Source organism: Amyelois transitella, chromosome 8, assembly GCF_032362555.1.
Source record: "Amyelois transitella isolate CPQ chromosome 8, ilAmyTran1.1, whole genome shotgun sequence".
Classification (NCBI taxonomy): domain Eukaryota; kingdom Metazoa; phylum Arthropoda; class Insecta; order Lepidoptera; family Pyralidae; genus Amyelois; species Amyelois transitella.
Genome location: NC_083511.1, coordinates 3,245,444 through 3,272,134, shown reverse-complemented (window position 1 = coordinate 3,272,134; position 26,691 = coordinate 3,245,444). Strand labels below are relative to the sequence as shown.

The 26,691-nt window shown below is 35.2% G+C and overlaps 5 protein-coding genes across 5 annotated transcripts; 1 reads left to right on the top strand and 4 right to left on the bottom strand.

Moving 5' to 3' along the window:
- Positions 1 to 2,404: 2,404 nt before the first annotated feature.
- Positions 2,405 to 3,588, top strand: LOC132901980 (uncharacterized). Its single transcript, XM_060945371.1, has 6 exons — positions 2,405 to 2,425; positions 2,512 to 2,585; positions 2,744 to 2,931; positions 3,012 to 3,232; positions 3,344 to 3,407; positions 3,507 to 3,588. The coding sequence occupies exons 2-5, from the start codon at positions 2,566 to 2,568 to the stop codon at positions 3,380 to 3,382; spliced, it is 468 nt and encodes a 155-aa protein (XP_060801354.1). The 5' UTR covers positions 2,405 to 2,425; positions 2,512 to 2,565; the 3' UTR covers positions 3,383 to 3,407; positions 3,507 to 3,588.
- Positions 3,383 to 13,306, bottom strand: LOC106141658 (putative nuclease HARBI1). The gene is made up of 7 exons (XM_060945366.1): positions 13,179 to 13,306; positions 5,253 to 5,500; positions 4,979 to 5,175; positions 4,771 to 4,903; positions 4,535 to 4,676; positions 4,310 to 4,457; positions 3,383 to 3,762 (listed from the first exon to the last, which is right to left on the bottom strand). Exons 2-7 carry the CDS (start codon positions 5,493 to 5,495, stop codon positions 3,480 to 3,482), a joined length of 1,146 nt encoding a protein of 381 aa, XP_060801349.1. The 5' UTR covers positions 5,496 to 5,500; positions 13,179 to 13,306; the 3' UTR covers positions 3,383 to 3,479.
- On the bottom strand, positions 8,890 to 9,610 carry LOC106139402 (GILT-like protein 1). The gene has a single exon (XM_013340838.2). The coding sequence runs from the start codon at positions 9,556 to 9,558 to the stop codon at positions 8,923 to 8,925; it is 636 nt and encodes a 211-aa protein (XP_013196292.2). The 5' UTR covers positions 9,559 to 9,610; the 3' UTR covers positions 8,890 to 8,922.
- LOC106139401 (GILT-like protein 1) lies at positions 11,311 to 12,028 on the bottom strand. Its single transcript, XM_013340837.2, has one exon. The coding sequence runs from the start codon at positions 11,985 to 11,987 to the stop codon at positions 11,340 to 11,342; it is 648 nt and encodes a 215-aa protein (XP_013196291.2). The 5' UTR covers positions 11,988 to 12,028; the 3' UTR covers positions 11,311 to 11,339.
- A 981-nt stretch (positions 13,307 to 14,287) lies between the features above and the next one.
- LOC106139396 (GILT-like protein 1) lies at positions 14,288 to 15,038 on the bottom strand. Its single transcript, XM_013340831.2, has one exon. It carries the CDS (start codon positions 14,990 to 14,992, stop codon positions 14,345 to 14,347), a length of 648 nt encoding a protein of 215 aa, XP_013196285.2. The 5' UTR covers positions 14,993 to 15,038; the 3' UTR covers positions 14,288 to 14,344.
- Positions 15,039 to 26,691: the final 11,653 nt, after the last annotated feature.

Below are 26,691 nucleotides of genomic sequence, written 5' to 3'. Positions count from 1 at the left end.
TAATTGAAGATGGACGGTCCCGTCGGATAGTCTCGCCCTCATTTCGATCGATGTCGAGTGCAAAGCTTCGTGTACACCTTGGGCCAGGTACTGGGCTAATAATTATTGCTTATCTGCTCGACTAGTGTGTATATAGCCTTAGTATTGCATGTCATGAAACATGTGGAAGGGGGAAGGCCTACGTGAATGTATCTTCATCAAATAGCCGACGTTCGGGAAAAGGACAAGAGAACTGGAAACCGAAGAGTTTGCATGAATAGTTGTTAATAGATAGATAGATAGATAAAATTTTTATTCGACATTGCTACAAAACAAACAAATATAACAATAACAAATCCTTAAAACTTATTGTGCGAAAGAAGTATCTTTGCAGGAAACGTGGCAAGTGGAATGAGGTCTCCGTTCGGGAAGGAGGTGTGATTTTATGTATGTATCGAAAAATAACAACGCTGCAAGAAAATTTTGCTATATATAAGACTTTTTAAGGTTTATCCCCACATATAACAGCAGTACCCGCTACATGGCCGGAAGCCGGAATGTGTTTCATCCGGAATTTAAAAAATATCGATACATACATCTTGGGATTGAATAATGATAACAACAGCACTGATGAGTATGATCTAATCCGCATTAAGTGACCTATATTTTTTTTACTCCGGACAAAAATTGTTCCAGGCACGGCCCTGATGTGTAGAGATAGCCCTTAAGTAATGTTCTAAAATAAATGTGTGTAATGTAAATTGTTTGTTTGTTCTTCGTGAAATTTATTTTTTAATACCACACTAGATCTAACCCGCGACTTCGTTCGCCGTATAAGTTCACTGTCAATCTTTTATCCCCTGTTTAACACCATCTTTTTCGCATTAGAAAGTTTATTTAGCTTATATTCTTCATCAGGGTCAACTCTAACTCTTTACCAAATTTCATCAAAACCGATACATTGGTTTAAGCGCGAAAGCGTCACAGACAAACAGATAGATGGAGTAAGTAACTTTTGCATTTATAATATTAGGAGGGAAATAAGCATCATGTCATACATCCTTTATATATATTAACCCGTATCAGGATATCTGCATGCGATTGGTATAGAGGCAATATTGAGCAAATTCTGCGTATCACGTCTAAGCACAGTAGGCCAATTCTGCTATTTGTTAACCGAGACAGGTCGGCTGCGTTTCGTTTTGGTTACAGTTGCGTTTGTAATGTCAAACGGTATTCCAGTAACTTTACGTTGATAGCTGAAGCGCATATGAAAAAGAAACGATTGGTCATAAAGCCGCTTAAGGAAGGCTTACGGTGTTGCAACTCAAAAAAGAAACAGTTGCGCGTACATTGCTGCTTTTGTTATAAATTTCCAAGATTTTTGGCTGTATGAGTATTTTGCTCAGTGTTTAAAAAGGTAACGCTTAGTTCGAAGTTGACATTGACAACAAGTGGTTTGTTTTGAATTCACGAAGCGGCAAACGAAAATTTTTAACAAATCAAGTTTTTTATTATTATAAGTTATAGTTAGACACAACACGAAATAAATACGTTCTACTGCTGAGACGGATCTCAAAGAGGTTTGTGCTATAGGCCACCACCACATAAACCGGCAAATAATAGAACTATGAATTTTATTTTGTAAAATTTTCTCGTACACTTCATATTAAATTTCGTTCGTAGATAAAATGTCTCAAAACTCGTCTGCACAAGCTGGCCGTAGCAGAAGAATAACTTCTGTGAGGCAGTTGGAGCTGTTGGTGGAGTTCATGGATCGCCATAAAGATTTGGCACTTGGTCGTGTACATAGTAAAGAGGCACGGGCACTTGCTTCTCGCCTGTGGAATGAGTGTGCCACGATTTGTAATGCTGAGGGCACATATAGAAAACCCAAGGAATGGAGCCGTGTAAGTACCTTAAGTACTTAGAAATAACTTCACCAAAAACTATCCATTTAAGGGTGGGTGTGTAGTTATATTTTTATTTCATTTAAAATTGATCCTCTCTAATATAAGAAATGCGAAAGTGTTTTTGTTTGTCCAGCCTTCACGCTTAAACCACTGAACCTATCTTGGATGAAATTTTGCATAGACATAGTCTGGGGTATGAAGAAGGATATAGGATACCCTTCATTCCGGCCAAGAGAATTGTTCCTGTGGGTTCACGATAATGCTAGTAACACAATACATAAAAAATTGTAATAATGATTTCTTACCTAGCCAATAAAAAAATATTTTTTACATAATTGTTTCAGTACTGGAATGATTTCAAAGGTAGAGTGAAATCGAAATTACGTACCATACGCCAAAGTGTGGGTGGGACTGGAGGAGGACCAGCAATAGATATTTCTTTGAGCCCTATTGAGGATAGAGTGGCCACAATATTGGGACGAGATGTTGTCACTCCATTGCAGGGTGTTCAACAAAATCTTTTTTTGTCTCAGGTAATTTCATTTTATGTATACAATAAATGTTGGTTTGTTATGTTAGTTTAACAGTTAATTTTTTCATGTTTTGATTTTCACTGTAGAACACTGCTGATGAAGCATCCCACCCTCAACAACCCCAAAAGTTGTCAAGTTATATGAGCGACATTGAAATTGAGTGAGTGATTAAACTATTATAGATTATATATGTTAGTGCTTCATTATTACCAATTGAACCAAAGCCAATTTCAGTTGCATGTGATGCATTTTGTTGACTAGTTAGCAAAGCTGTGGCACAAAAGAGGTCACAAAAATATAGGATGGGTTGCTTTACAGGTATGAGCAGGATATGACTGAGCAAATTTCTATCTCCGATCTTCCTGTCTCGATACAAATGATTGGCACTGATGACCATGATACACCACAAGACTCAGCACCCCAACTTGAGCCTACAGAATCAGAGCCCAGGCCTCGCCGTTCTAGACACAGGCCTAGAGTTCATGCTAGACATAGGTCCTTGTTGAGTAAGTAACAATTATAATATATATTTAGCAAAATTTGTCTTAAAACTGCCAATCAAATATTATTTTAATGTTTGTTTTAGCGCAACAAGTAGAAGAGTCCCTGGATGAGTCACGAGCTGCATTTGTTAGGCTTGAGGAAGCAAAGCTTGCAGCCCAAACTAAACAAATGGAGATAGAAATAAAAAAGGTAGAGGCATTGCAGCAAATAGCACTAGCTATAAATAAGCTAGCAGATGCAGTGTCGTCTACATTTGATCCTGCAGGCTCCTCTACACTACAGCATGGACATCATACTCAAAAAGTAAGAATCCTATTTTGTATAACCGCCTTTACATATTCTTTGATTTTATTTTAATTATAATATATCATCAAACATGTTGCCGGTTTTTTTAATCATAACTTTTTTTTTCAGAGTCCTCGAATTTCTTCGAGTGATGAGAGTAACCATTAGTAGTGACTAGAAGGCGTAATGAAAGGTAAATATTATGGTGATAATAAGATTTAATAAAATTATTGTGAGGCGAGTACAGTATCAATTAGGTTTTTAATCAATGTCTGTGTTTTTCTTCCCACAGACGGTCCACGAGCGATTGTTGGACTGCCCTGCCTTCTGAAAGTTCCTGATTGATTTGATGCCTGTTGCTGTCAGTCCTTGCTTCAAGCCTGCGCAAATCAACATTAGCAGCAAGTTCAGCTGCTATTTCATCATTGTTTAGTGGATGGATATTTAAGCGTGCCTTGTTTGCTATATTGTGTAAAACACAACATGCATTCACTATGCGCGCAGCTGAGATGGGATCGTAATGAAGTTGTCGAGCAGATAACAGGCATCTGTAACATAATTGATAAGAATTTATTGATACAGGATCCGTAATTTAACTGTGATTTCAAAATGGCATAATATAAATAATAGAAGTATCAAAAAGTAATACTTATAGTTAGTAAATTGAAATATTTTTCATATGTTAATATAACATAGATTAATAAGAAATTATTGATTTTTAAATAAGACTGATTTTGGTAATAAAACTGTGATTTCAATGGATATAGATGTACCAAAAAGTACCTAATAATGAATATTTTAAAATTGTTTTATTGTAAAAGATTGTTATTGTTATTGATTTATATTTCTTCAGGTAAAAAGACTGATTTGTAATTTAACTGTGATTTCAAAGATGCATATTAGATATAATTTTATTGTTTTTGATTGAAATTTCTTTAGAATATAAGACTTGAGATGATTTCAGATAAAAAAAGATAAAGAGAGCCAAAAAGTAAAATAGCTAAATGATTATAAAACAGTTATTACACAAGTTTACAAAAATAATAGTATTTTTATTTCATCAATTACTTTAACAAGCAATATAAGTATACCCACCTAAAACGCGCTTTTAGAACTCCAATACAGCGCTCTACAGTATTTCTAGCTGTGACGTGAAGGTTGTAGTAGTGCTCTTCAGGCGTGTCAGGTAGAGCATTTAAAATTGGCGTCATCATGCTTGGTCTTAAAGCATAGCCCGAATCACCTGATGAATAAAATAATGAATTAATATGTATTTAAATTTGAAATTATATTTATAAACTTGTAACAAAATATACAAACCTAACAAATACAAATTTTCACCCAAGGCCAATTGCCTCTGTAAGTAATTATTTAAAGGATGTTCACCCCAGATAACACTATCGTGTGTTGAGCCAGGGTGGCTGGCATCCACACTCATTATATTGAGATTCACATCACAAATCTGAAATAAAAATATCATTTTAATTTTTGTTGACTAAAATAAACACTCCATTTAAAAGAGTACAAATATTTAAGAGTAAGGAGACCATGCTTACAATTTGTACATTTAAGGAGTGATAACCCTTCCTATTCATATACCTCTCCTCATTTTGAGTGGGTTTAATAATTGAAACATGGGTCCCATCTATGCATCCCACAACTCCTGGGATACTGAATTTTGAATAAAACCTGCAACAAATCACCAAAATTAACATTTATTTGATATAGCTACATACATATTTAAGAATAATACAATATACTTACTGGGTCTTTAGTTGTTCCCGGCCAGCTTGAGTCAAAGGGAACACAATATATTTATTTAAAATATCAGGCATATTTAAAGCCCCTACCACCTCCTTAATAGCCCGGGACACGGTTGGCTGCGAAACTCCATGGACCCTACATTGGCCAGTTATGGTCTGGTATGAGCCAGAAGCAAAAAATGCTAATGCTATTAGCACCTAGAAGTTAAAATTGAATTAATTAATTAAGTTGGTATAGAAGGGGCACACTGTAGATGGAAGGGTAAATCTTCTACCTTATTTTCTGGGCTTATGGCATCACTGCGGCGAGGCCGGCGTAAAAAGGGCCGTAATTCGTTGATGAGGTGACGTGCAAGGGTCTTTGATAACCTGTAGGTTTTTAAAAATTCCCTGTCGGTCATATCAAAGGCCTTCCCTCTTGATGCCGAATTGCGACTTTTTCTACGACGGTCTCTAGCCCTGGCAATATCCTGAAGCTGCGCTCTCAACATTATATCCCAAGCTAAATATGAGCTCATTATTTCTGCAAGAATAATATGTAAGAAGGTATGAGTAACCAATGAAATAACAATGAATTTTGACTGAACAAAAATTTTAAGTCAACAATAAACACCCGAAAAGGTAATTTAATATAATCAAGGAATTACCTACCTTACAATTTTATCACAAGATAATCGCAAAATTTCGCAAAAGTTAAACCTTTGCTGCCGATGCAAAACCGCAACTTTTGACAATTCAACTAACGCAGATCCGTTGTGTTTCGGCCGGACCAACTGTCAAAAAGTTATCAGAATACGCAATAATAGCCGAACGGCAAACGGAACTTTACGTGTCCTTTAGCAGAATACGAAAACCGAACCCTTTCGGCTGTGTAACCAATGCGTTACGACTTCGTTTTGAAAAATGGTTAGTAGAATACCAAAAGTTGTCATCAAAGCGTTTCAGATCCGTTTCGGCTAAAAATAAAATAGCAGAATTGGCCTGCAGGTATTACACTGGAGGCTGTATTATGCAGATGGCCAATGTTACTAGATATTATGGCAGTAAAGTCACTGTTTTACCATCTGCGATTAAGAGAAGCTCGTAGTTAATGTTATGAGACTACTATACTGTGTCTATTAATCTAAAAGCAGTATGTTGTTGTTGCAAAAAGGTTGGGAGCGTCGCTGGTCGAACTGATGAAGGTGGCAGGTTCAAAAATGCTTGATACGCATTTATTTATTTGAAACTTTATTGCACAAAATCAAAAATGTACAAAAGGCGGACTTGATGCCGTTTGGCATTCTCTACCAATCAACCAGCTGACCAAACAGAAGAAACTTTAAGTTGGTGGTGAGATAAAGTGCACATGCATAGTGAAAACTACAACGAGACTACAAAAATAGATACATAATAAACATTATAAATACATATATGGGTACATATATAGTAGATACATAAAATATCAAATTAGGATGACCCATTATTGATCTGCCGAAGAAACGCATTTGAAGGTACAGGTGAAATCCCTCCATGGTCAAGTAACAATGACTCTCTTTCTGAGTTATGTATATTAGCTAATGCTCTTACGGTGAGGGAAACATCGTGAGGAAACCTACACATTCAGGCAATTGAATGGGCATGTTTAACCATGTTCCAATACGGGTCAGATTCCCCTGTCAAGGTTGCGGATATCAGACGGATGCCGCTTCGTTTAAATTCTTTTTTATTATGACACCACCGAGGATCGAACCCGAGACCTTTTGGGGCCAGTTTTCTATAATTTCACCAAACATGCCGTCTAATAAAATATAATTTCCACGCTTTCCGCTCTCAAAGGGACATACAACCAACGTTATAGGCCGTGTTACCTTGTAGTCCCATAACCACGTTATTGGTTTATTAGATTGGATCAGTTTGTTTATTTATATTATGTAGATCAATTATTGCGTACAGGGATTTTTTTTATAAAAACAATGGACGTGAATTATCTTATGTACAATTATTTTTAAAGTCAATACGAACGTGACCTATCTGTCTTTCAAGACTGCTGGCTCTGTCTACCCTGCAAGGGATATAGACGTGACTATATGTATTTATGTGTGTTAATCATGAAATATGTACATACATACATATGGTCAGGTCTATATCCCTTGCGGGGCAGACAGAGCCAACAGTCTTGAATATACTGAATGGCCACGTTCAGCTATTTGGCTTCATGATAGAATTGAGACTCAAATAGTGACAGGTTGCTAGCCCATCGCCTAAAAAAGAATTTGTAACTCTATCCCTTAGTCGCCTTTTACGACATCCATGGGCAAGAGATGAAGTGGTCCTATTCTTTTTTGTATTGATGCCGGGAACCAAGAAAATCCTAAAATCATTTCTTTAAATTTTATTTCTTTAAGCGTTTCCATCGTAATTCAGCATATTCTTAAAGCGGGTTAATGCAGCGCATCGGTGTTGCAAAGTGGGCTGCAACATTTTTCAATCGCCTAATGGCGCGACATTATTGGCTCATGCAACCATTCATAATGGCATAATGCTTTGAGCTTATAACCATTTGGGATATACCAAGGAAACGTGTTTCCGTTATTTAATTATTTATGGTATTTTTAAGCGTTCGCTAATCATTCCGGTACATCTCCTTCAGCATCTGTTTTTTCTTTTGCAAACAAGTGAATAGATTTTTATAGTCACGCCTTCCGGGAGGATAGGTAGAAGTGACATCTATCAACTCATCACAATCTCTGTAAGCTACTTTCGCTTCATCCATATACGGCACTCTTTTCATCATGCCCTTGACTACTTACCCAGGTGTAAATCTTGGTTACATCCATGGAGAGGACTCCAGAAAGGTAAGGATGTAACCAAGATTGTGACCATGTGACCAAGATGCACGGCACAGGTGGACACCTATAACCAAGATCCAGGAGTGAATAATGCAGGTAATTTATCTTACGCCTGACCTCCTTGACCCTAACTAGGAAATCTGACCTAACGTTACTTACGTTGTAATCATGATTACGCATTTAGTTAATTGTGCACCCCTCACGGTATTTTTCCTCACCAAATCATCATCGGTTATCATTATTATTGTGATATTTAATACGCCCAGTGAAACTAATAGTTAAACTTCTATTTTGTTTAAGCTCTAAGTTATAGTTTAATGTCTTGGGTAGAATAGCTCTATGGCTTTCTAAGGACATTTTACAAAAGAAATTGATTCGAAATTTGTCGTCGTTAAATAACGTACAAATGATAACAAGATATTTTGAAAGAAAATAAGTCTACATAAGACGACGATAAAAAAATTTAAGGAATTTTATTTTATTTAATATTTTTAGTAAGGTTAGGGTGTGTAGGTCCAAATACAAAAGACTCCTACTTACATAAATGTTTTTTTTTTATATTATCGTTATAGCCCCAATACTTTAAGTGGAGTGGACATGGAGTAATTTAGTAACCCGTTATCAGATTTGTAATATCGCAATTGTAGATATCATAATCATTACTGTTATCAGTAAAAATGATACTGGCAGAATTAGCCGTGCCAGCTCGGCAGTGATTGTCCAATTGGGCAAGTTCGACGATTACATGCCAAAAGTTGGGCATTTAGCTCTGAAATAGCAGAATTCCCGGCTCGGAGGCCAAGAGATAAAACTTTGGGATCGTCGATTGAGGACACCAAGATTTCTTGGTTATTGAACAAGTTTGCTAATTGTCACATTTGAAATACAATGTTTTATTATTACTCTTCATTGTCAAAAAGAGGCGCGATCTCAAAATCAATTGAGTTAAAATCATGGTACAAAAAAAATACGAGTTTTAAAAAGACAAATAATGTTTGGTATTCCAAGGGCATATATTTTCAATACACAATTCCAATACTTACAACTATTCCAAGGGCTCATCAAAATTGGTTACATCAAATAAATTATGAAAAATAAAATTTACTCAGAAAAATTACAGTGTACATCCAGTTACATTGGTCTCAGGAATTTCAGCCAATGCGGAGCAGATCATGCTTCCCAGTCTTGTCCTAGCTTCCGTATGTAGAGCCACATTAATTTGATCATTAAAAACAATAGATGGCACAAAATTAATTGTTGCCATAGCTGGAGCGATAGCTGCAGCTGCGTCGGCATCTAACGTGTCACGTTGTGGATTGTTGACACAATAATCAACTGTGACAATATTCAAATTAGAAGGAACGCACTCGTAGCTTCCGTACAAGAAAGCTGATCGTTGAGTGAATTCACAGTACATATACCTCATTTGAGCGTCATGGTTGTCTTTCAACAGATCTATAACACACCTATGAAGTCTGTTGGCCCAACAGTCGTTAGTTCCAAAATTGCAAGTGACAGTTCCATCTGTATTCAATGTCGCCCTTCCCCAAGGAATGAACTCAAGCTCCAAAAAATCTCCATATTCTTCATAAGCTGGTCCCAATTGATTTGTAATGAAGTTGACCGTATCACCACAAAACGCTCCGGTACCAGTTGTTATTTTTATTTTTCCATTTACAACTTGCAACTGAGCATACGCAAGTGGTAAAAGAAGGCACACAGCAAAAGCAACGGTAATTTTAAAAGCCATTCCGTCTTCACTTAGAACAATCACAAATCAAATAAAATTTGATTTAGTGCTTATATGGGAACAAATATCGAATTTATCTCAAGAGTAGTTCTAACAAACTCTGATAAGATTATCGAAATGAAATTAAGATCGTTTGATATGTAATCAATTTATTAAATCTTATCTTACAGATACATCATTTTTATTTACGTCAACGAATTATGCATGCATGTTACAAGATTTTTTTTATCAATTAAACTATTACAAAATATCTAAGACTTGTTCCATTATTTGGATCGATCATATTTGTGATACGTCATCAGTATGTAGCTACTGGTAAAACGTTGTCTGATATTGTATCCGACAAAATTTCTATTTGGTTTCAGATCGAACGAAACTTTGATACCTGATTATTATGACGAGTATAATGATGAAAAAACGGCGAAAGAGGGCATTCATTGCTGTCCATCTATGGCATGCGGCATTGTTACGATATCTTTGAGTTGAATAACGTTAGCGGTAGTATTAAGATATCTTTGAGTTTTAGTGCATAAAAATAGTTTTGATACTGTAATTCCAGAATCAAACCTAAAAAAATATTGCATTTGTTATTTTATCATTTAAAGCAGTAGCACAATCTTGTACCTAAAACGCCGCTTAATACAGTTGCCAAGTTCCCAACAAAAATGCTTTTTAAACAATTTCCCTTCTTTCCTCTCCCCTTCGAAAGTATTTCAAGGTAATCTCTTAAGATTACATCGCAAAAAACTCAAACTCTTTAAGCCTCCATATTTTCTTTATGAGAAAAATATGTTTTTGCGGCGTCTTGCGTTCCCGGCTAGAATAATAAACAGAAAAACTTATTAACTTTTCTTAGCAAAAAATACAAGCAGCCATGTGCTTTATAGGGGAACGCTACAAAATACATTCTGCCTCCCTCAATTTATAAAAGTTTCAAGTAAATTATCTTTATGAAAAAAGAGATTATGAATTAGGAGTGACACAAAATCTTTTAAAAATAATATTTATAAACGATACTCGTTTGGATACGCATATGAGTTCTTTATCTGACTCGGTAAACAGAGCAAAAAGACCAAAAATCGAAGTTCGTGGAGCTGGATAGTTCAGTTATTAAATTGATTCAAATTAAATAATGTATTGGATCGTTCTCCATTATCATTGTCCGAAAAAAGTATCATCGATCAAGTTAAAGCTTGATCTCTGTTCTACGATACGAACCTGTAGTTTGGAGATTTCAAGGCAAAAGTGAATAGACATTATTTGATCTTACTTGTACTACCTAAGAGCTTATATTTTTTAATTATTATTTTCTTTATTTTAGTAAAACAAATAAGTTCGATAAATATAATTCCTACTTGATAAAAATTTAAGAAAACATTCTTATCTATTCTATGTAAGAAAAAAGACGGTGCTCAATTACGGTTAATATGTTTAAAAATGTAGGGTCTTCCCTTCAGAAGAGGTACCAGACCGCAGTATTAATGAAATTGAATTCCCTAGGGGCGGCACAGGCCCTTCGCGTGACGACCCTTGGCTTGAAATTGTTGGAATTCGGAAACAAAGGTATCGATGCTTTATCAAATTAACGAGGAATCTAAGTCTACTATCAACTTGATACGGATTAAAGACAGTTGAAGAAAAGGTCTAATCACAGAAAAGAAGGTCAAAAATAAAAGTGATAGTAGTACAAAAAAAAACATAAAAAGTGACACGCAAAACATGGTACAAAACATGGTAAATAAAAATAGATACTAAAAAAGAAATACTATATTTCACCTAAATCACATCAAAGTACACCCAGTAACATTCGTTTCGGGAACTTCGGCCAGTGCAAAGCAGATCAGGCTTGAAAGTCTATTTCTAGCATCCGAATATAATGGCACGGACTCTTCGATTTTGTCATTAAATACTATAGCCGGTATACCATTAAAAGTTGCCAATATTTCAGCAGATGAAGCGGCAGCTTCAGCGTCCAAGTTGTCTCGACGAGCGTTATTCACACAATAATCCACTGTTACAATATTTAAACCAATATCTTGAACACAAGCGTAACTGCCCTGTAAAAAGCCCGCGCGCACTGTATACTCACAGTTCATGAACCTCATTTGCGTAGCTTGATCATCTTTCAATAAATCTATAACGCACCTGTGGAGTCTATTAGCCCAACAATCATTAGTCCCAGCATTACAAGTGACAGTACCATCTTCATTTAATCTAGCTATTCCCCACGGGATGAATTCTATATCCAAGAAGTCTCCATATTCTTCATAAGCTGGAGCCAGTTGCTGTGCCACAAAATTGACAGTATGAGGACAAAAAGATCCTGTTACGGTTGTTATTTTTATTTTGCCATTGATAACTTCCAACTCAGCTAATGCAAGTGGTAAAAGAAGATACAAAGCAACTGCAATGGACTTTATTACGGCCATAACGTCTTTAATCAACTAAAATTTCTCACGTCATTATTTTTTATTATAGGCTTAAAGCTAGTCCCAAGTATGATAAGGTTATTGATACGAAATCTAATTCTTTTGACATAAAAATTGATGTCATTAATCTTATCTTCAACACATAATTATCATTCATGATTATAAGTATTTATTTGGTTTAATTTTAATTGTAATAATGTGTAAATATGATTTAATACAAAAGAAAATCAATATTATAAATAAATATTTCAAATTCAACAACATTCACACAATTTGATACAAACTTTTTACGAGCGCGAACACAATCTCATCAACTGACGTCAGACACAAGGGAATTATATGAAGCTCCAGAAATTTCGCTAATTTTAATTAATTCAAATTGCACACGCGAAGTCACAACTCCGACGACCCCAAAGCCAAATCCTGTCTACAAACGACTGCTAAAACTTAACGACTTCATACATCCCCATCTACTGTTACAATGGGGCTCATAAAATTAATACCTTACCTCTGAATCGTCGGGTTAGCTCTCCAGATGGTAATTTCCCCTAAAATATTTAAGTTTTCTCTGCACCCTCCATCCGCAACAAGATTCAATTTCACGCCCAGCAAAGGGGTCCGTTTTGGGCGATTTTCGACTCCTCAAACGTCAGGAGACACCAAAGCGGCCACTATAAATAGACCTCTGGCTGTTGATCACATCACCTTTTAATCTTTGTGGTTGTTAAATGAATAAAGGTCAATTTAAATTGGTTGTCCCAATGAGCAGAACCACTTGAAGTATTATCCGGATGCACAGAGAATGGAAATAGCAGGAATTCAATTGAATCAATCTTGCGTCAAATTGGCAAAGGTTTGAAGGGAGGCGTACATTTTAAGTTCCATTACGGTTAGAGTCATTACGCTATTTGTGGCGACACGTCACTTTGGTGAGAAACGCGCTGAATATTAACGGTATTTTTTATCAATTGCCCAAATTAATTTAATAACATAATGATGCAAGCTGATACGATCCAATGAAAAACATTATATATTGCATGCGGCTCCAAAATGATTTGGAGATACATAAAAAGATCATAAAAAGTGCAAGATTATTTGACAATTGTGCAATGATTACTTTGCTTATACTATGTTTAGCATCAATTTCTTTTGTAATGCATCATTGTTTGATTTGCTGTTAACTGTACTCACTACATTGCTTACATAGGACACTGCAACAGGATACAATATTCAGGGTTGTCAACGTACATAAAAACAACTTGCGACAGAGACGGACCGCATGCTGCGTGGAAACGCGATAATGGAAAGTGACGTCATCACTGTTTCATCCTAGGGCTGAATATAACAAACTAATTTATAAAGTATAAATTTTGGGGAGACCATGAAGACATTGATTGCATCCGCGAAAGACTGAAGAAATCAAAAGGAAGACGTCAAGAAAGGTGTGGAAACCGCAACTGAGAAAATAAATCTAATTGAGTCAATTTCGGAGCTCCTACATTCATCACATATTATTACACTGAAACAGTAAAATAATAAGGTCAAGATTTTAAAGCCGGGTTTGAAAGATTTTTTTACTTAAGAGGTTTAATTTCGGGCGCGCGCCAAATGTAACCCGCGTCAATATTTGATGCGCTAATGTTCGATCAATGGCCTTTTTAATCACTCCCTCTGACTTAAATGAAAACGGATTATAATAATTTCCAAAAATTCAGAAAAAATGTAGTGAAGTCAACTTCAAGCTTAACAATAGCCAGCCCTGGGACTCGCATGAAAACAAACGACATTAGCATACAAAGAGGGCCATCGCGTGCGTTTTGCCCCGCAGTCGCCAACCTGATTGTGTTTGTACAACCCTAATAAAACTGCATAACATTCTTTGTCCATTTGTCTTTAAACGCTGTGAATTGGATTATCCTGCGATGTGAATGTAAAGTAGGACGGCGATAGCAAGGGAACAAAAAACTTTAATTTACTACACTTCATTTTATAAGACAGTTTAAATCGTAAATTTTATTTAACAAGATCGAAAGTTAAGTAAAAACCTGTGCTAAGTAGAATATATACGTTTCTTGGGTTCTTTTTATGTAGCATCTAATCATAGAGGTACAATGATGCGTATTTTGATTTTTTTTTGCTATGTTGAAGTACTCCTTTTATTCGATATAAAAATTATTCGATATTTTAGAATGGAAGTATGGGTAAAAATAACACATAAGGTTTCATAGAATTCATGATGTGTGGATAGGTAGTAAGAAGCATTCAAAAGTTCAGGAAAAAGTCACAAATAAAAACTACCATTGTGAGTAAAACAATATGTATACTTAAAAGTGAACATCCTAATATATTCCCTCGAATTACATCAAAGTACATCCAGTTACATTAGTCTCGGGAACTTCGGCCAGTGCAAAGCATATCAGGCTTGAAAGTCTATTTCTAGCATCGGTATATAATGCCACGGACTCATCAATATTATCATTAAAGATAATAGCTGGCACGGCATTAAGTGTTGCCAATATTTCAGCAGATGAAGCGGCAGCATCAGCGTCCAAGTTGTCTCGACGAGGGTTATTCACACAATAATCCACTGTTACAATATTTAAACCAATATCTTGAACACAAGCGTAACTACCATGTAAAAAGGCTGTGCGCTCAGTAAACTCACAATTCATGAATCTCATTTGGGCAGCTTGATCATCTTGTAACAAATCTATGACACACCTGTGAAGTCTGTTAGCCCAACAGTCGTTAGTTCCAGAATTGCAAGTGACAGTTCCATCTGCGTTCAGTGTCGCTCTTCCCCAAGGTATGAATTCTATGTCTAAGAATTCTCCAAATTCTTCATAAGCTGGCGCCAATTGTTGTGATACAAAGTCGACTGTATGGGGACAAAATGATCCTGTTAAAGTTGTTATTTTTATCTTCCCATTTATTACTTGCACATCAGCAATAGCAAGTGGCAGAAGAAGAATGATAGCAAATGCAATGGACTTTGTTACAGCCATTACGTCTTTACGCAGGATATCTACAAAAAAACTGAATTTATTAAGTCATTATTAGATGATATTGTACTTTTATTATACGCTTTATCGAAATTACGATAATGTTATAAGATATGAAATGTACTACTTTGTCTACTTTGCAAATATAACGACCCGACCCATTGTTCCTTGAACATTATTTGAAGATGCAGTTACCATAATGCCTGATGAAGCCACTCATATAAGCTTGTATATCAATATGTTAAATTAGTTATCTAATGGATTACTGAGGTCGGTCGTAGGTTGACGTCGATGAGCCGATGTGAGCGCGTGGCTTTATCAGTGTTTCGAGTTTAATCCGACATTTGCTCAAAACTATTAACGGCCATTACGTTAATCCCTACTTTGTTAATCGAGTAATTTATATATAGATACTCGCTGTTTACCAAACAATGTACCAATTGTATAGAAACCTTTTTTTTTTACCAATTTTTATAAAGATTTTAATTTTAAATGAACTCAAGATAATTTTTTATTTCGTTTTGAATCTCTCGAAACTATGCATTCCCGAGGCTCCCAAGAAATTTCCCAGAAAAAAAACTAATGGAACTCTTAAAGGTCTGGTCAACTTTGTGCAAAATTTTTACAGAACCGGTTCAACACTTCTTGACAAAACTCAAATACTAACAACAAATCTTAGAAAAACAAAAACACAAAACTTCATTTAAGTATTGTTGCAGTTTGGATTAAACATGGTATGCTTTGTAAAATGCCACTTTGCTACCACTTAGCAGAAGTATATGCTCGAACTTTAAGCTACTTGGCCAGATTCCGCCATAAGCTGCTCGTGTCATTTGGACTCAAGTGGGCTTTGAAACTATACCCGGTCATTAGGGTCGGGCTCAGAATTCTGAGCTTAAACATATGTAGGTACACTTGATTATTCTAGATAAAATCGTTGATACTATGTTCTTCGTTTTTAAGCCTTAAGTTTTAAGGGGTTATTTTGTATCTATCATTTAGCCATCCTGCAAAATGTGGCTTTTAATCTCTTGTTACTTTTGGCTCTGTCTACCCTTCTTGGTCATTGACTTTCCCCACGTCACTCTGATTCTGTCTACCCAAGGAATAATGACGTGATTATATGTTTATGTGTCTTAGAGTATCTAGGTACTTATTTATAAATGTATGTGTAACTCTTAGACTTATTGCTTTAGCTTTAATAAATCTTGAAAGAAGAAGCAATATTAACCGACGACTTTAGCTTAATGTTCTTTGAACAAAGCATTTAAATATTTTAGATGCTGCATAATGTTTGGGAAAAAATTAACTGCTCTCTCATAAAACTTAAATATTTTTTTGCACTAACTTTAAGCGTAGGCTACTTCTTTTTATCATCGATACACTCTTGACAGATTGGCCGTGGTCGTCATGTAGTCACGGAAGTGGAGGGGGTTGATGAAACATTACGCACGTGCTTCGCCAGCGTTTGCTTTCCAGCAGTTAAACGGTTGTAAAACATTAACAAGAAGGAAAAGCCATATTGAATTAGGACTGCCGCATTAAGAAAAACCTGGAAGATAATATTAAGTACAATAATGTACTGTGATATGGTAAGAAAGTTGTTAGTTACGGAAAGAGCGCCGTAATTTTAAACTACCTGAAAAAAAATCAAAAAATTCTTCTTCTCAGTCTTTGTCTATCAAATATTTGATGTAGACCTCCTTCCATCTCCTCCACAGAGTTCTTTTTTGGCAATTTTGTCTTCTAAAAAACTAGTAACAAATTTATTTTCATAAAAATTAGAACTATTAACGAGGCTAAAACTGCAGGCAAACTTAACCTGAAAACGTAAATTTCAATAATTGTGCATTGCTACGAACCACGACCTGCAAACAACACAGAGGTAACAAAGGCTCGCGGGTTTACGTTCGTTCGCAATATGATTTCATGTCATTGACTATGTAGCCAGATAGAAGTAGTATTTAGATTTCATTCCAATAAGAAAAGAAATTGGATTATAATTGTTTAGTAGGGAAAGGCAAATTAACTTGAGGTTCTTTATTTAGGCGATGGCCTAGCAACCTGTCACTATTTTAATCTATATTCCATCATTAAGTTATAAAGTTGATCGAGATCATAGCCTTTTGTAAAGACTGTTGGCACTGTCTACTTCGTAAGTGATAAAGACGTGATTATATTTGTATGTAAACAATAAACGTTTCCAAAACAATGGCATAACTCATATACTATTATCTGTCAGACTCGTACTTTGATTACGATTATCTATTACAGACAGATTAAGGTTATCTATAGAGATAAATAAAATGAACTTAGTTTGTTAATCGCCTGCATTATGATAATTTTTGTACATATTTTTAAGAAGTCCAAGTCTAATAATGAATTCATGCGGCTAAAGACATATAACCTGTAGTTATGTATAATTGAGTTTTATAAATAGTATTGTATTATTAATTATATCTATGGACGCTTGATTACCGATGACCACAAATTTAAAGATATCCGTCTCTTAATTTTTTTCATAACTTTTTGAAAAACTCGTGTCAAGTCTATTTCTTCATATATCTGTTTTGTCCCGATGAATGCCCGCTATGACTGAGTAGCAATTAGATTGAGCAAACACATATGAAACCACTCGTCCGGAACAATATGAGAACGGGGTGCTTGTATCAACACGCCATTGTACTGCGTTGTATTGTAATACCCAATCGTTGGCCCTCTAATCCGAACGGGTTTGTAACCTTTAGCTGTAAAATAAACGGAAAATTGCTGATTTTGATTCATTAATGAACACGATGTTACAGTCTCTCTATCATATTACTTATCTTTGAATTAAAATTAATATCTCCAAACAAAATTAAACAAATACTAAGATACATAATTATTAGTAGGTTACAGAGTAAGTTTATGAGAGACTGGTGTGTAAACTACGCAGAGCTTCTATAACAGCATACCAGTCTCATCAGCAATAGCTGCACAATGAAATAAAAAGAAAATATAAACATGTTGTAAACAAAATAAGTATTTAATAATAGTAAATATCCTTTTCTCTTTATGTATCGACTAACTAGTATGGATATTTTTGCTATTTTCAATATATTTTTTAATTAAACTTATTTTTGTAACAGTTCATTCGTTTTCACCCTTTGTGTTGCCGATACAATGCTTTCGTTATATATAATTAAGAGTCTAAAGAAGGACACAGGGCACCTTTCATCCCGTTAAAAACTATAGTTCCCGTAGGATTAGCTGAATATCTGTATTCTTTTGTAGGTGTCGCTAATTTCGTTGCTTTTTGTAGGTAGCGCTTAAATCGCGCGGGCGAAACTGCAGATGAAACATATAAATTGTAAATCTACATGGTTTATTTATTATAAACCAAAAATTCCATTAATCCTATGCAACTTCCGCCTAATGTTATAAATGTGAAAGCTTGTAAGCATGTGTTGAAATGTGTGTGTTTGTTACTCTTTCACACAAAAACTAGTAGACGGACTTTGATAAAATTTTGTACACAGGTAGAATAAAATTGCGGGGCACCACTAGAACTATAATAAAAAAGCATAAATTTTCTTTAAAGATATCATTGTCATCATTATTATTCATTCATCGCGATTCATCTTAAATAAGATTCCCATGTTAAGAAAATAAATCTTAAAAATGATATTAAATTTGAACTCAGATGGGCAACAATAACACAATAACAATACCAAGCTGGTTGGAACATATCAAGGCTGAATACTGGGTTCAGACCGAGGTCTTTTGTACTATTACGCTGTGACAAATTGGGATTCCAAGTCTCTGGGACAGATGTTATATTAAGGAACTAGATTTTGTCCGCGGCTTCACCAGTGTTTATTTTACACTAGCTTTTAGCTGAAGCTTCGACCGGGCCAATTTAGCACCTACACGCGTGAAACTAGCGCCACCTTTAATCAATGTGACGTGTGGTTCCCGGCGCCAATAAAACACAAATAGGACCACTCCTTTTGTTTTCCACGGATATCGTAAAAGGCGACTAAGAGATAGGCTTATAAGCTCATAATTATATTCCTTGGAAAGTGACAAGGAGAACATCCTGAATTCAAATAAACCCAACTAGGTAATGTTAAAATGCGAAAGTTAGTTTGTTACCCCTTTACCGGTTATCTAATGAATAAATTTATTCATTCATTCATATAATCACGTCTATATCCCTTGCGGGGTAGACAGTGCCAGTAGTCTTGGAAGACTGACAGGCCACGTTCAGCTGTTAGGTTTAATGATAGAACAAGATAAAGAAGTTAAAATATCACGTAGGTAATTATAATTTAAAAGTCTAGAGCAAAACATATCCATCCCGGTAAACACTAAAGTTCCTATGGTATTTTCGACAGATCTGTATTCTTTTGTAGGTGGCGGTTAATTCGTTGCTTTTTGTAGATGGCGCTAATACGACGCGGGCGAATCTGTGGGTAAAAGCTAGTATATTATATCGTCAAAAACCATCGGAAAATGACGTTCATATTACAAAGTACCCCCGAGACACGAAGCTTGATTAGTTTACGACTATCCATACTGTTGGAATAGAGGAGATACATTACAGAGCCAAAGCTTCATGAACTTGATTTATAATAACTTTTTCTTTAATTTTAATCTGTAAAAGAATAACTTTTACAATCTTGAATGATTAAGACTCGACATAATACGACTCATAAAAAATTAACTTTAACCTAAATATTAGCTATAATCTTGCTCTCAAAGTGTAGCATAAGAAGTAAAGTGTCTGTGGCGTACTAAAATACTTATTGTTGTCTCGCTCTTAAACTATTATCTGTGCTTTTCAAGACGTTGGCTATATCTACTCGATAAGAGATAAACACGTGATTATATTCGTATGCGTATCAGCGATGCAGTATTAGAATGTTTTTTTAACCGTCTTAACAAAAGCTGATTCTCAGTTTGACCTGTATGTATGTATTTATACAAAAGTTATTTGACTCTATAATGTATCATCTGTGCTAGCCAAAGCCGGAGGGCGGAATAAAATACACATCCACAGGAGCGACGGTTTGTCACGTCACGCAAGCCGCGGAAGCATTTTAATTTGCATTTTGATTAAATACAGCCGCTTGTCTTGCTGATACGCCGTGGACTTCGCAATGTTTTCTAGAATGCACGGTTAATTCCTATTCTTGATGAAATACAGTCAACGGTTGTGAAACATTGACCCCCTGTTCATACAAAATTAATAAATAAATAAATATATATGCGACACAGATTGATTTAGCCTCGAAGTTAGTTCGAGACTTGTGTAACGAGATACAAACTCAACGATGCAAAATATTATTATAAATGCTTACTTTTGGATAAACATCCAAGACCCAGGCCAATCATGCCCTGGCCGGGATTCGAACCCCGGGCCTCCTAAAAATAAATTATCGGTTAGGTTTTTATTTTGACTTGTCATGCAAGTATAATATTATCTCGCCTCTTATATACATATATTTATATATTTATTTACGCTTTCCCAGAGAGGTAGGTAGAGCTTAGATCTAACCATTTGTCACCTTTCAATTTATCAATCTTTTCACCAAAGCTCTTCGACTTAAGGTAATTTATCAATTTAGATACAAATTACTTACCTTGTATATGGCGTTAGTCCCGGCTGCGTCCTCACTTGTCAAACTTGATTCAAAGCGCGTCTGATGTCCACAATCTTTCAGACGCACATAAGATTTGAACCAGTGCACCTTTATTGTTTAAATAATGAAAAATTTAACCAATAAAAAACCAGTGCACTAAACGATTTTCAGTCGGGAAACTCGACTAATCTAATAAAAGTCACTTCATAAGGGCGTGGTGTGATGTGATTCGTAATTTTCATGGATTTGGGTCAACAGTGTGCCGCGCCATTACAAGTAAATATTTTGAGTATTTATCACGCTTTTTTCTCGGAGAGGTAAGCAGAAACTACATTTTCCACTTGTCACGACCCCTTTATTCCATTCTAGAACTACGACTTTCTGTTGATGCGGAATTATTCTTTTTATTTTTTTTCGCTTAATATGCTTCATAGCCAAAGTTACGCTAATGTATATATTCGTTGATAGCCTTACAATATAAATCTAAATAAATCAAATATAAATCTCGTCACCATTCTTACTTTCTTCATAAAAACAATAATACAAGTCCAGGTAAGTATAGTGTTTTGAGAAACGTTACAGTGAGCTCTTCGCCTAAGGTCAAAGTAATTTCTATCTCATATTCTTCACAAATTCATTAATTTATTATGGCAAAAAAGGCAGCTGGCAAGTGAAAATCTAATGGAAGCACAAACAAAATAACCAAGTTTTATAAGTCTTCTTTGAGCACTGAATCTAGTTTGAAATTGGTATCACGTATTCCACCGTAAAAATTTACCAACATAAAAATGTTATATGGAAAAATGTGTTTTCTATTTCATACACAGAGAGATGTACAAAACGCGAATGTAGCTAATAACAATATAACATTTATACCCGAACCACGTTTCTCATTGGCTTTATATCAGATCTTGAAGTCTGTGTCCAATGTTTCACGAAAACTTTGATCAGTCGGAAAGTCTACATAATCTCTGAATTATCTGCAATTCTTTCGCCGTTATGGCTGTTAGGCTCTGGAATTCACTTTTCGAGTCCATAAGGACATCCCGAAGTCTTTCTAGTTTCAAATCACGGGTATACAAGTTTCTTTTGAATCGCGAGGGTATTTAATATTTAATACCTATAAGCGTTTTCACTCATTTCGGTAATCGCTGCACCTATTTATTTATGTCTTTATTTATTGTAGTTTTAATGTATGTTTATTATAATTATTTTACTTTGTATTTTGTGTAGGCATAAATATATTTGTTTAGTTTGACCTTACATAAAGTTCTCTGGGTCCAGTCCATTGGGTCTGACCCAATAGTTGACTGGTAGATAATGCTTCTTGCATTAAGTCCGCCAACCGTACCAAACATTCGTATTTTGTGCAATGAAGTTTAAATAAAAAAATAAAAAAATGTGTATAAATTTATGTCCATATACGAGTATCTGTGTGTATTTTCACTAATATACTGCATAATTTGTTAAGCATATGTTCATATCGTTGAATCTTAGTCATTTTAATTGTGGAGTTGCGGGTAAAAGCTTGTATCTTCTAAATTTTTAATAAACTAGGACATGACTGACTGATTGACTTGTATATAAAACGCGGTTAGTCCCAACAAATGGGTCAAGTAATTTTAAATTTTTACCGTCTACCGGATTTTTCGCTTTCACTTTAAGCGAGCAAAGCTGCGTGCGTACAATATCTAAAATGAATTGACGCTACAAAAACCTACATTTCAATATAAAATACAGTATTGTAAAAGACAATGAAAGAATATATTTGGAATTCTTCTCTTAGGCGTTGGGCAAGCAACCTGTCACTATTTAAATCTCAATTCTATCATAAAGGCATATAGCTAAACAAACGTGGGCTTTCAGTCTTTTAGAGACTTCATTCTGTCTGTATTGCTTACCTTGCTTGTATTGCTTGACTAAAGACTTGATTTTATTTATATAAAACAAGAAATGGAAACGCTCACTGGTCGCATCTCGATAAGTGCGCAGCACAGGCAGCGACGGTTTCTGTTACACTCCCCGACGAAATCTAATTTACTTTTCAAAGTTTTACGGCTCGTCTAGACTGACCTCGAGTTTCAATATCCTACGAGCATTCGAACTGGACATAAAATAAAAAAGACATGAGAAACACTATATTTTTGACGCGTAAATTAAAACCGCTTGTTTTTAGGATTAATCCCTAAAGTCATAATGTATAAAATCTTTTATGCTATTGGATTTATGATGTTTATCTATTTCAGTATAAAAGAAATATAAAATATAGTATTTTTAAGTACTATATAATAAACTTACTTTTGGAGTTAGCTTAATCTAAGTAAAACTACTACTAAAGAAAGTAAGTTTTGGCAATTGTGTTGTATAAGACACTCAACGATACCATATTTTAAAAAAAAAATATTCGAATATATTAATCACCTACGATCCAGATCAATCAGGAAAAGCCTTTTTTCCATCATGGCCTGACCGGGTATCAACCCCGAGATCTTTTGATACAAAGGCGAGAACCTGACAAGTGTGCCAAAGAGGCCGTCAAGACATACATACACTGAAAGAGATGTGTTAAAATTGCTCACTCTCGAAAATTAATTGGTCTTAAAAATAAAAGCGTAGTAATAAATCACATCTTTCCTATCCTGCGGTCGCGAACAACTAATAAAAGCGTTTTGAATATCTTAAAAATATATTCACAATTTGAGAAAAGTTTTTAAGAGCGTGGCATCTGCACCGTGCAATATCGATTTGTGAAACGCTGGCAGTAAATAGCGAACAGTATGAAAGTAGACTCCGTTGGGAACTGTGGGGACTATCTTCAAAATACTCAAAAATCTAATAGGCTACAATTGTGAATGCTATCATGTTGGTCTTATAAAATACATGCTGCAGATTGTTAAAATCAATCAAGAAAATGGTTGACGCAATAGCATCCTAGCAACCACATCCTGGTCACAATTTAAATCCAAAATTAGTCAAATCTTTTCGATACTATTGAAAATTGTAAACGACGCTCTACATATAAAATGTTAATAATATAAGGAATCAAATAACTTGAGGTATAAAAAGAAATAGTTGGATTGACATGTTTTTTCAAGCACAGAGAAATCCACTAAACTATTTTTCCTTAAACCTACCTATTTCAACCGCCGGGAAAAATCTGTTAAGTTATGATATTAGGGAATTTCAAGCAAAAGATGTTGGCCAAATAAGTTTAAAGAAAATCGTCAATATTAAAAAATGCGGAAAGTTAAAGTACGAACACAATAACAAAACCAGTCAGCTGCATAAAACAGAACTTTCACAACAAAAATCACCATTTCATATCGGTAAGTACCCATTTCGGTCTCCCCTACAAGCTGTGCATGAAATGAAAGCCATTGTCGGCTAGAACTCGAACGGTTACATGATCGACCCCCGACGAGGAACTTTCTACTAAGCTATCACATACTACATTCGACTATTTTGCCAACACTCCCGGAAACAGGGATTTGCGAGCTCTTTTTACGAACCGACTTAAAATAGAACAAAGTATCTAAACAGAGGGACTTTGAGCCATGTTTAAAGTCTTTCAGAAACGTTTTCGTCTCTCATAAACTTGGGTTTAGCTCAAACGTTCTGTTTATTGGATTTCTTTTTCTTATCAATCCTTTTGTACTTTATCAGAATGGCTATTGCCCTGAGTTTGTCATCCGTGACAATCTCCGACAATCCATCAGTAGCTGTTGGTAACTCATCATATGTAGCATCTATATGCATACTTTATTCAGTGGTTTAGTTGATAGATATGTCAGTCTTTACACCTTGCCAAGATTCCTTTCGCACATATCTTTCGCTTCATTCACAATTGTCAGACAATTCATGTAGACGCGTCGGTTGAGAGTACCTTCTCTTAACACATTCATCTAGTCTAGGCCTTCCCCTTGGAATATTCCCATAAATCTACACTCTTAATTAACATATCTTTTTCATGTAACCACTATTCCTTTACATATCCGAATTAGACTTGCCAACTTTAAAAGCTTTTAAACATCTCTTTTCATTTGCTTTTACAGATTTGTTAGATCTGTTTGGTAAAAATCATGTTCATTGCAAATTTCACCAAAACAACCACACCTAATGGGCCACCCACATATATTATTCATGAAGTAAAATGAATGTGTCACGGTGACAATAAGAACCACTACTCACACGTGACAGGGTAATCTGATTTGTTTTAATTTATGTGTTGTTTATGACTTTGTTCTACTTACATACCTATTAAATGGTCCCATATTTGAAGTAGGTGCTAGCTTTTGTCTGCAATTTTGTTTCTACTAATTGGGGATTACTGAAAATCCCTCAGGAACTATTTTTCGAGATGGAAGGAAGCGTATATCTTTATATGAATGCGTGTGCGAAATTACAAGAAAATGGAGCTAGAGGTTTTATTTATTTATTTATTATTATTAAACTTAGATATTTTTACATTACATACATTTAACTGCTACAGTGTAACAAAAACCATAATATGTAGGTTTGAACGTACACTGGCACTCATCGTTGAACATCCATAAGATGTAGGTAGTTTTACAAATGCAATGCTACGCATCGCACCCAGTAAAACACAAGTGAAGAATGTCTCGGTACCACACGAGGTGAATTATGCTTGCTGAATTTTATAAAGAAAGTATTTTTTTAATTTTGTTTTAAGATTTTTGGTATTAAGATTTTGGTATTAGGTGGCAACATACAAAGAAACTTTATCGCTTTTACATTAATACGCGAATTTGAAACTAAATGAAAAATTAATTATTTATTTAATTAAAACAAATTTTAATTCATTGTTCACACTTAGTAAAGAAATCCCAAAACTCTGTCATTAGCGATCAAACGCTATCGACCCAACACGAGAGCTCGAAACAAGTAAAGTAGAACACAATGAAAGATTAATATTTATACAGAGAGTAATTCGCGGGCACTTAAAACGTAACGACACGAGTTCGTGGTTCGGACATCGTCCCGTCGGAATACCAATGGCCCCCCACAGCGTATGCATTATTTATCCCTAAGCCCGCCCAAATGAATGCACCGGCCAAGAAAAACAACGTGCAGGTCTTGTTCGACTGGATGCGACATTGTGTGAGTATAATTATTATAGATGCATTTTCTTATTTTGATTTTCGTTTATGCATTCCATACCAGTTGCATCGTCTCTCAGAAGACCCAAGATCCCTTACAACTACTACGAATGTAAAAAGTACACAGAGCGAACTCTCGATAAAAATGCATAAATTATTATTTTTTTGACCCTTGTGTTTCTTCGATCTGAACTTCACATTTTTCGATTGATGATTGATTAACCTACCTAAGAAAGTTAATGTAGGTACTGTGATGTAAAAGATAATTTAATTATCAAATATTTTTTTTTAATTTGAAGGCATTCACAGGAAAATAATAAACTGTCTTACAGTCCTAATTTACTCTCCTCGACACAACATGACAAACTCGAGCTTTTCGATGCCACATCCAGTTCCTAAGCATCAACAATGGTCCCTACGTGTATCCGAGGCTAAACGACGGAAATAAAACTCCTATAAATATTGAACAACCATATTTTTCTCACTTTGTCGCGTCGAGAGCCGTCCACGACCGTAGTGCCACTGTTGTGTTATGTGCCATTCTTAGTGCCATCTTCGGAATTTGTTAGAGCAGTGTCACACTCACACGCTGCGTGGAATGCGGTCTTTTTGTGTTCTTAATTTAAATTGTCTTACTCGTAACACATAAGAAAAGATAAAAGCTGTCCACTGTACATATTTTGAATGTGAATATGTTGTTTTGTTTTTGTTTTCTTTCACTACATATATTTTAAGTTTTCTTTTTTATCAAAATCAAATAGCTGCTACAAGTTGATTATGAAACCTGTGTTAGTATTATCTAACTACAGTTTTTTATATTAAAATAAGTGTATTGAATAGTAACAGTATTTAAAATAAAGGCTTCTTTTTGGGTCTACACATGTCACAGTTTTAGATTAGTAACAGTTTTGAATCTGCCTGTGCTGGGCCTAGCAAACAACAGCTATAGTATAAAAGGCAT

Bases quoted from the DNA above. Each gene is read 5' to 3' on its own strand.
- LOC106139396 (XM_013340831.2), bottom strand. From the start codon at position 14,992: ATGGCTGTAACAAAGTCCATTGCATTTGCTATCATTCTTCTTCTGCCA.
- LOC106141658 (XM_060945366.1), bottom strand. From the start codon at position 5,495: ATGAGCTCATATTTAGCTTGGGATATAATGTTGAGAGCGCAGCTTCAG. The intron at 4,458-4,534 runs GTTTGTATATTT...TTTATTCATCAG, and splicing joins TGAAAATTTGTATTTGTTAG to GTGATTCGGGCTATGCTTTA. The intron at 3,763-4,309 runs GTGGGTATACTT...ATTATGTTACAG, and splicing joins GTTCTAAAAGCGCGTTTTAG to ATGCCTGTTATCTGCTCGAC.
- LOC132901980 (XM_060945371.1), top strand. From the start codon at position 2,566: ATGAGCGACATTGAAATTGA. The intron at 2,586-2,743 runs GTGAGTGATTAA...GTTGCTTTACAG, and splicing joins ATGAGCGACATTGAAATTGA to GTATGAGCAGGATATGACTG. The intron at 2,932-3,011 runs GTAAGTAACAAT...TGTTTGTTTTAG, and splicing joins TAGACATAGGTCCTTGTTGA to CGCAACAAGTAGAAGAGTCC.
- LOC106139402 (XM_013340838.2), bottom strand. From the start codon at position 9,558: ATGGCTTTTAAAATTACCGTTGCTTTTGCTGTGTGCCTTCTTTTACCA.
- LOC106139401 (XM_013340837.2), bottom strand. From the start codon at position 11,987: ATGGCCGTAATAAAGTCCATTGCAGTTGCTTTGTATCTTCTTTTACCA.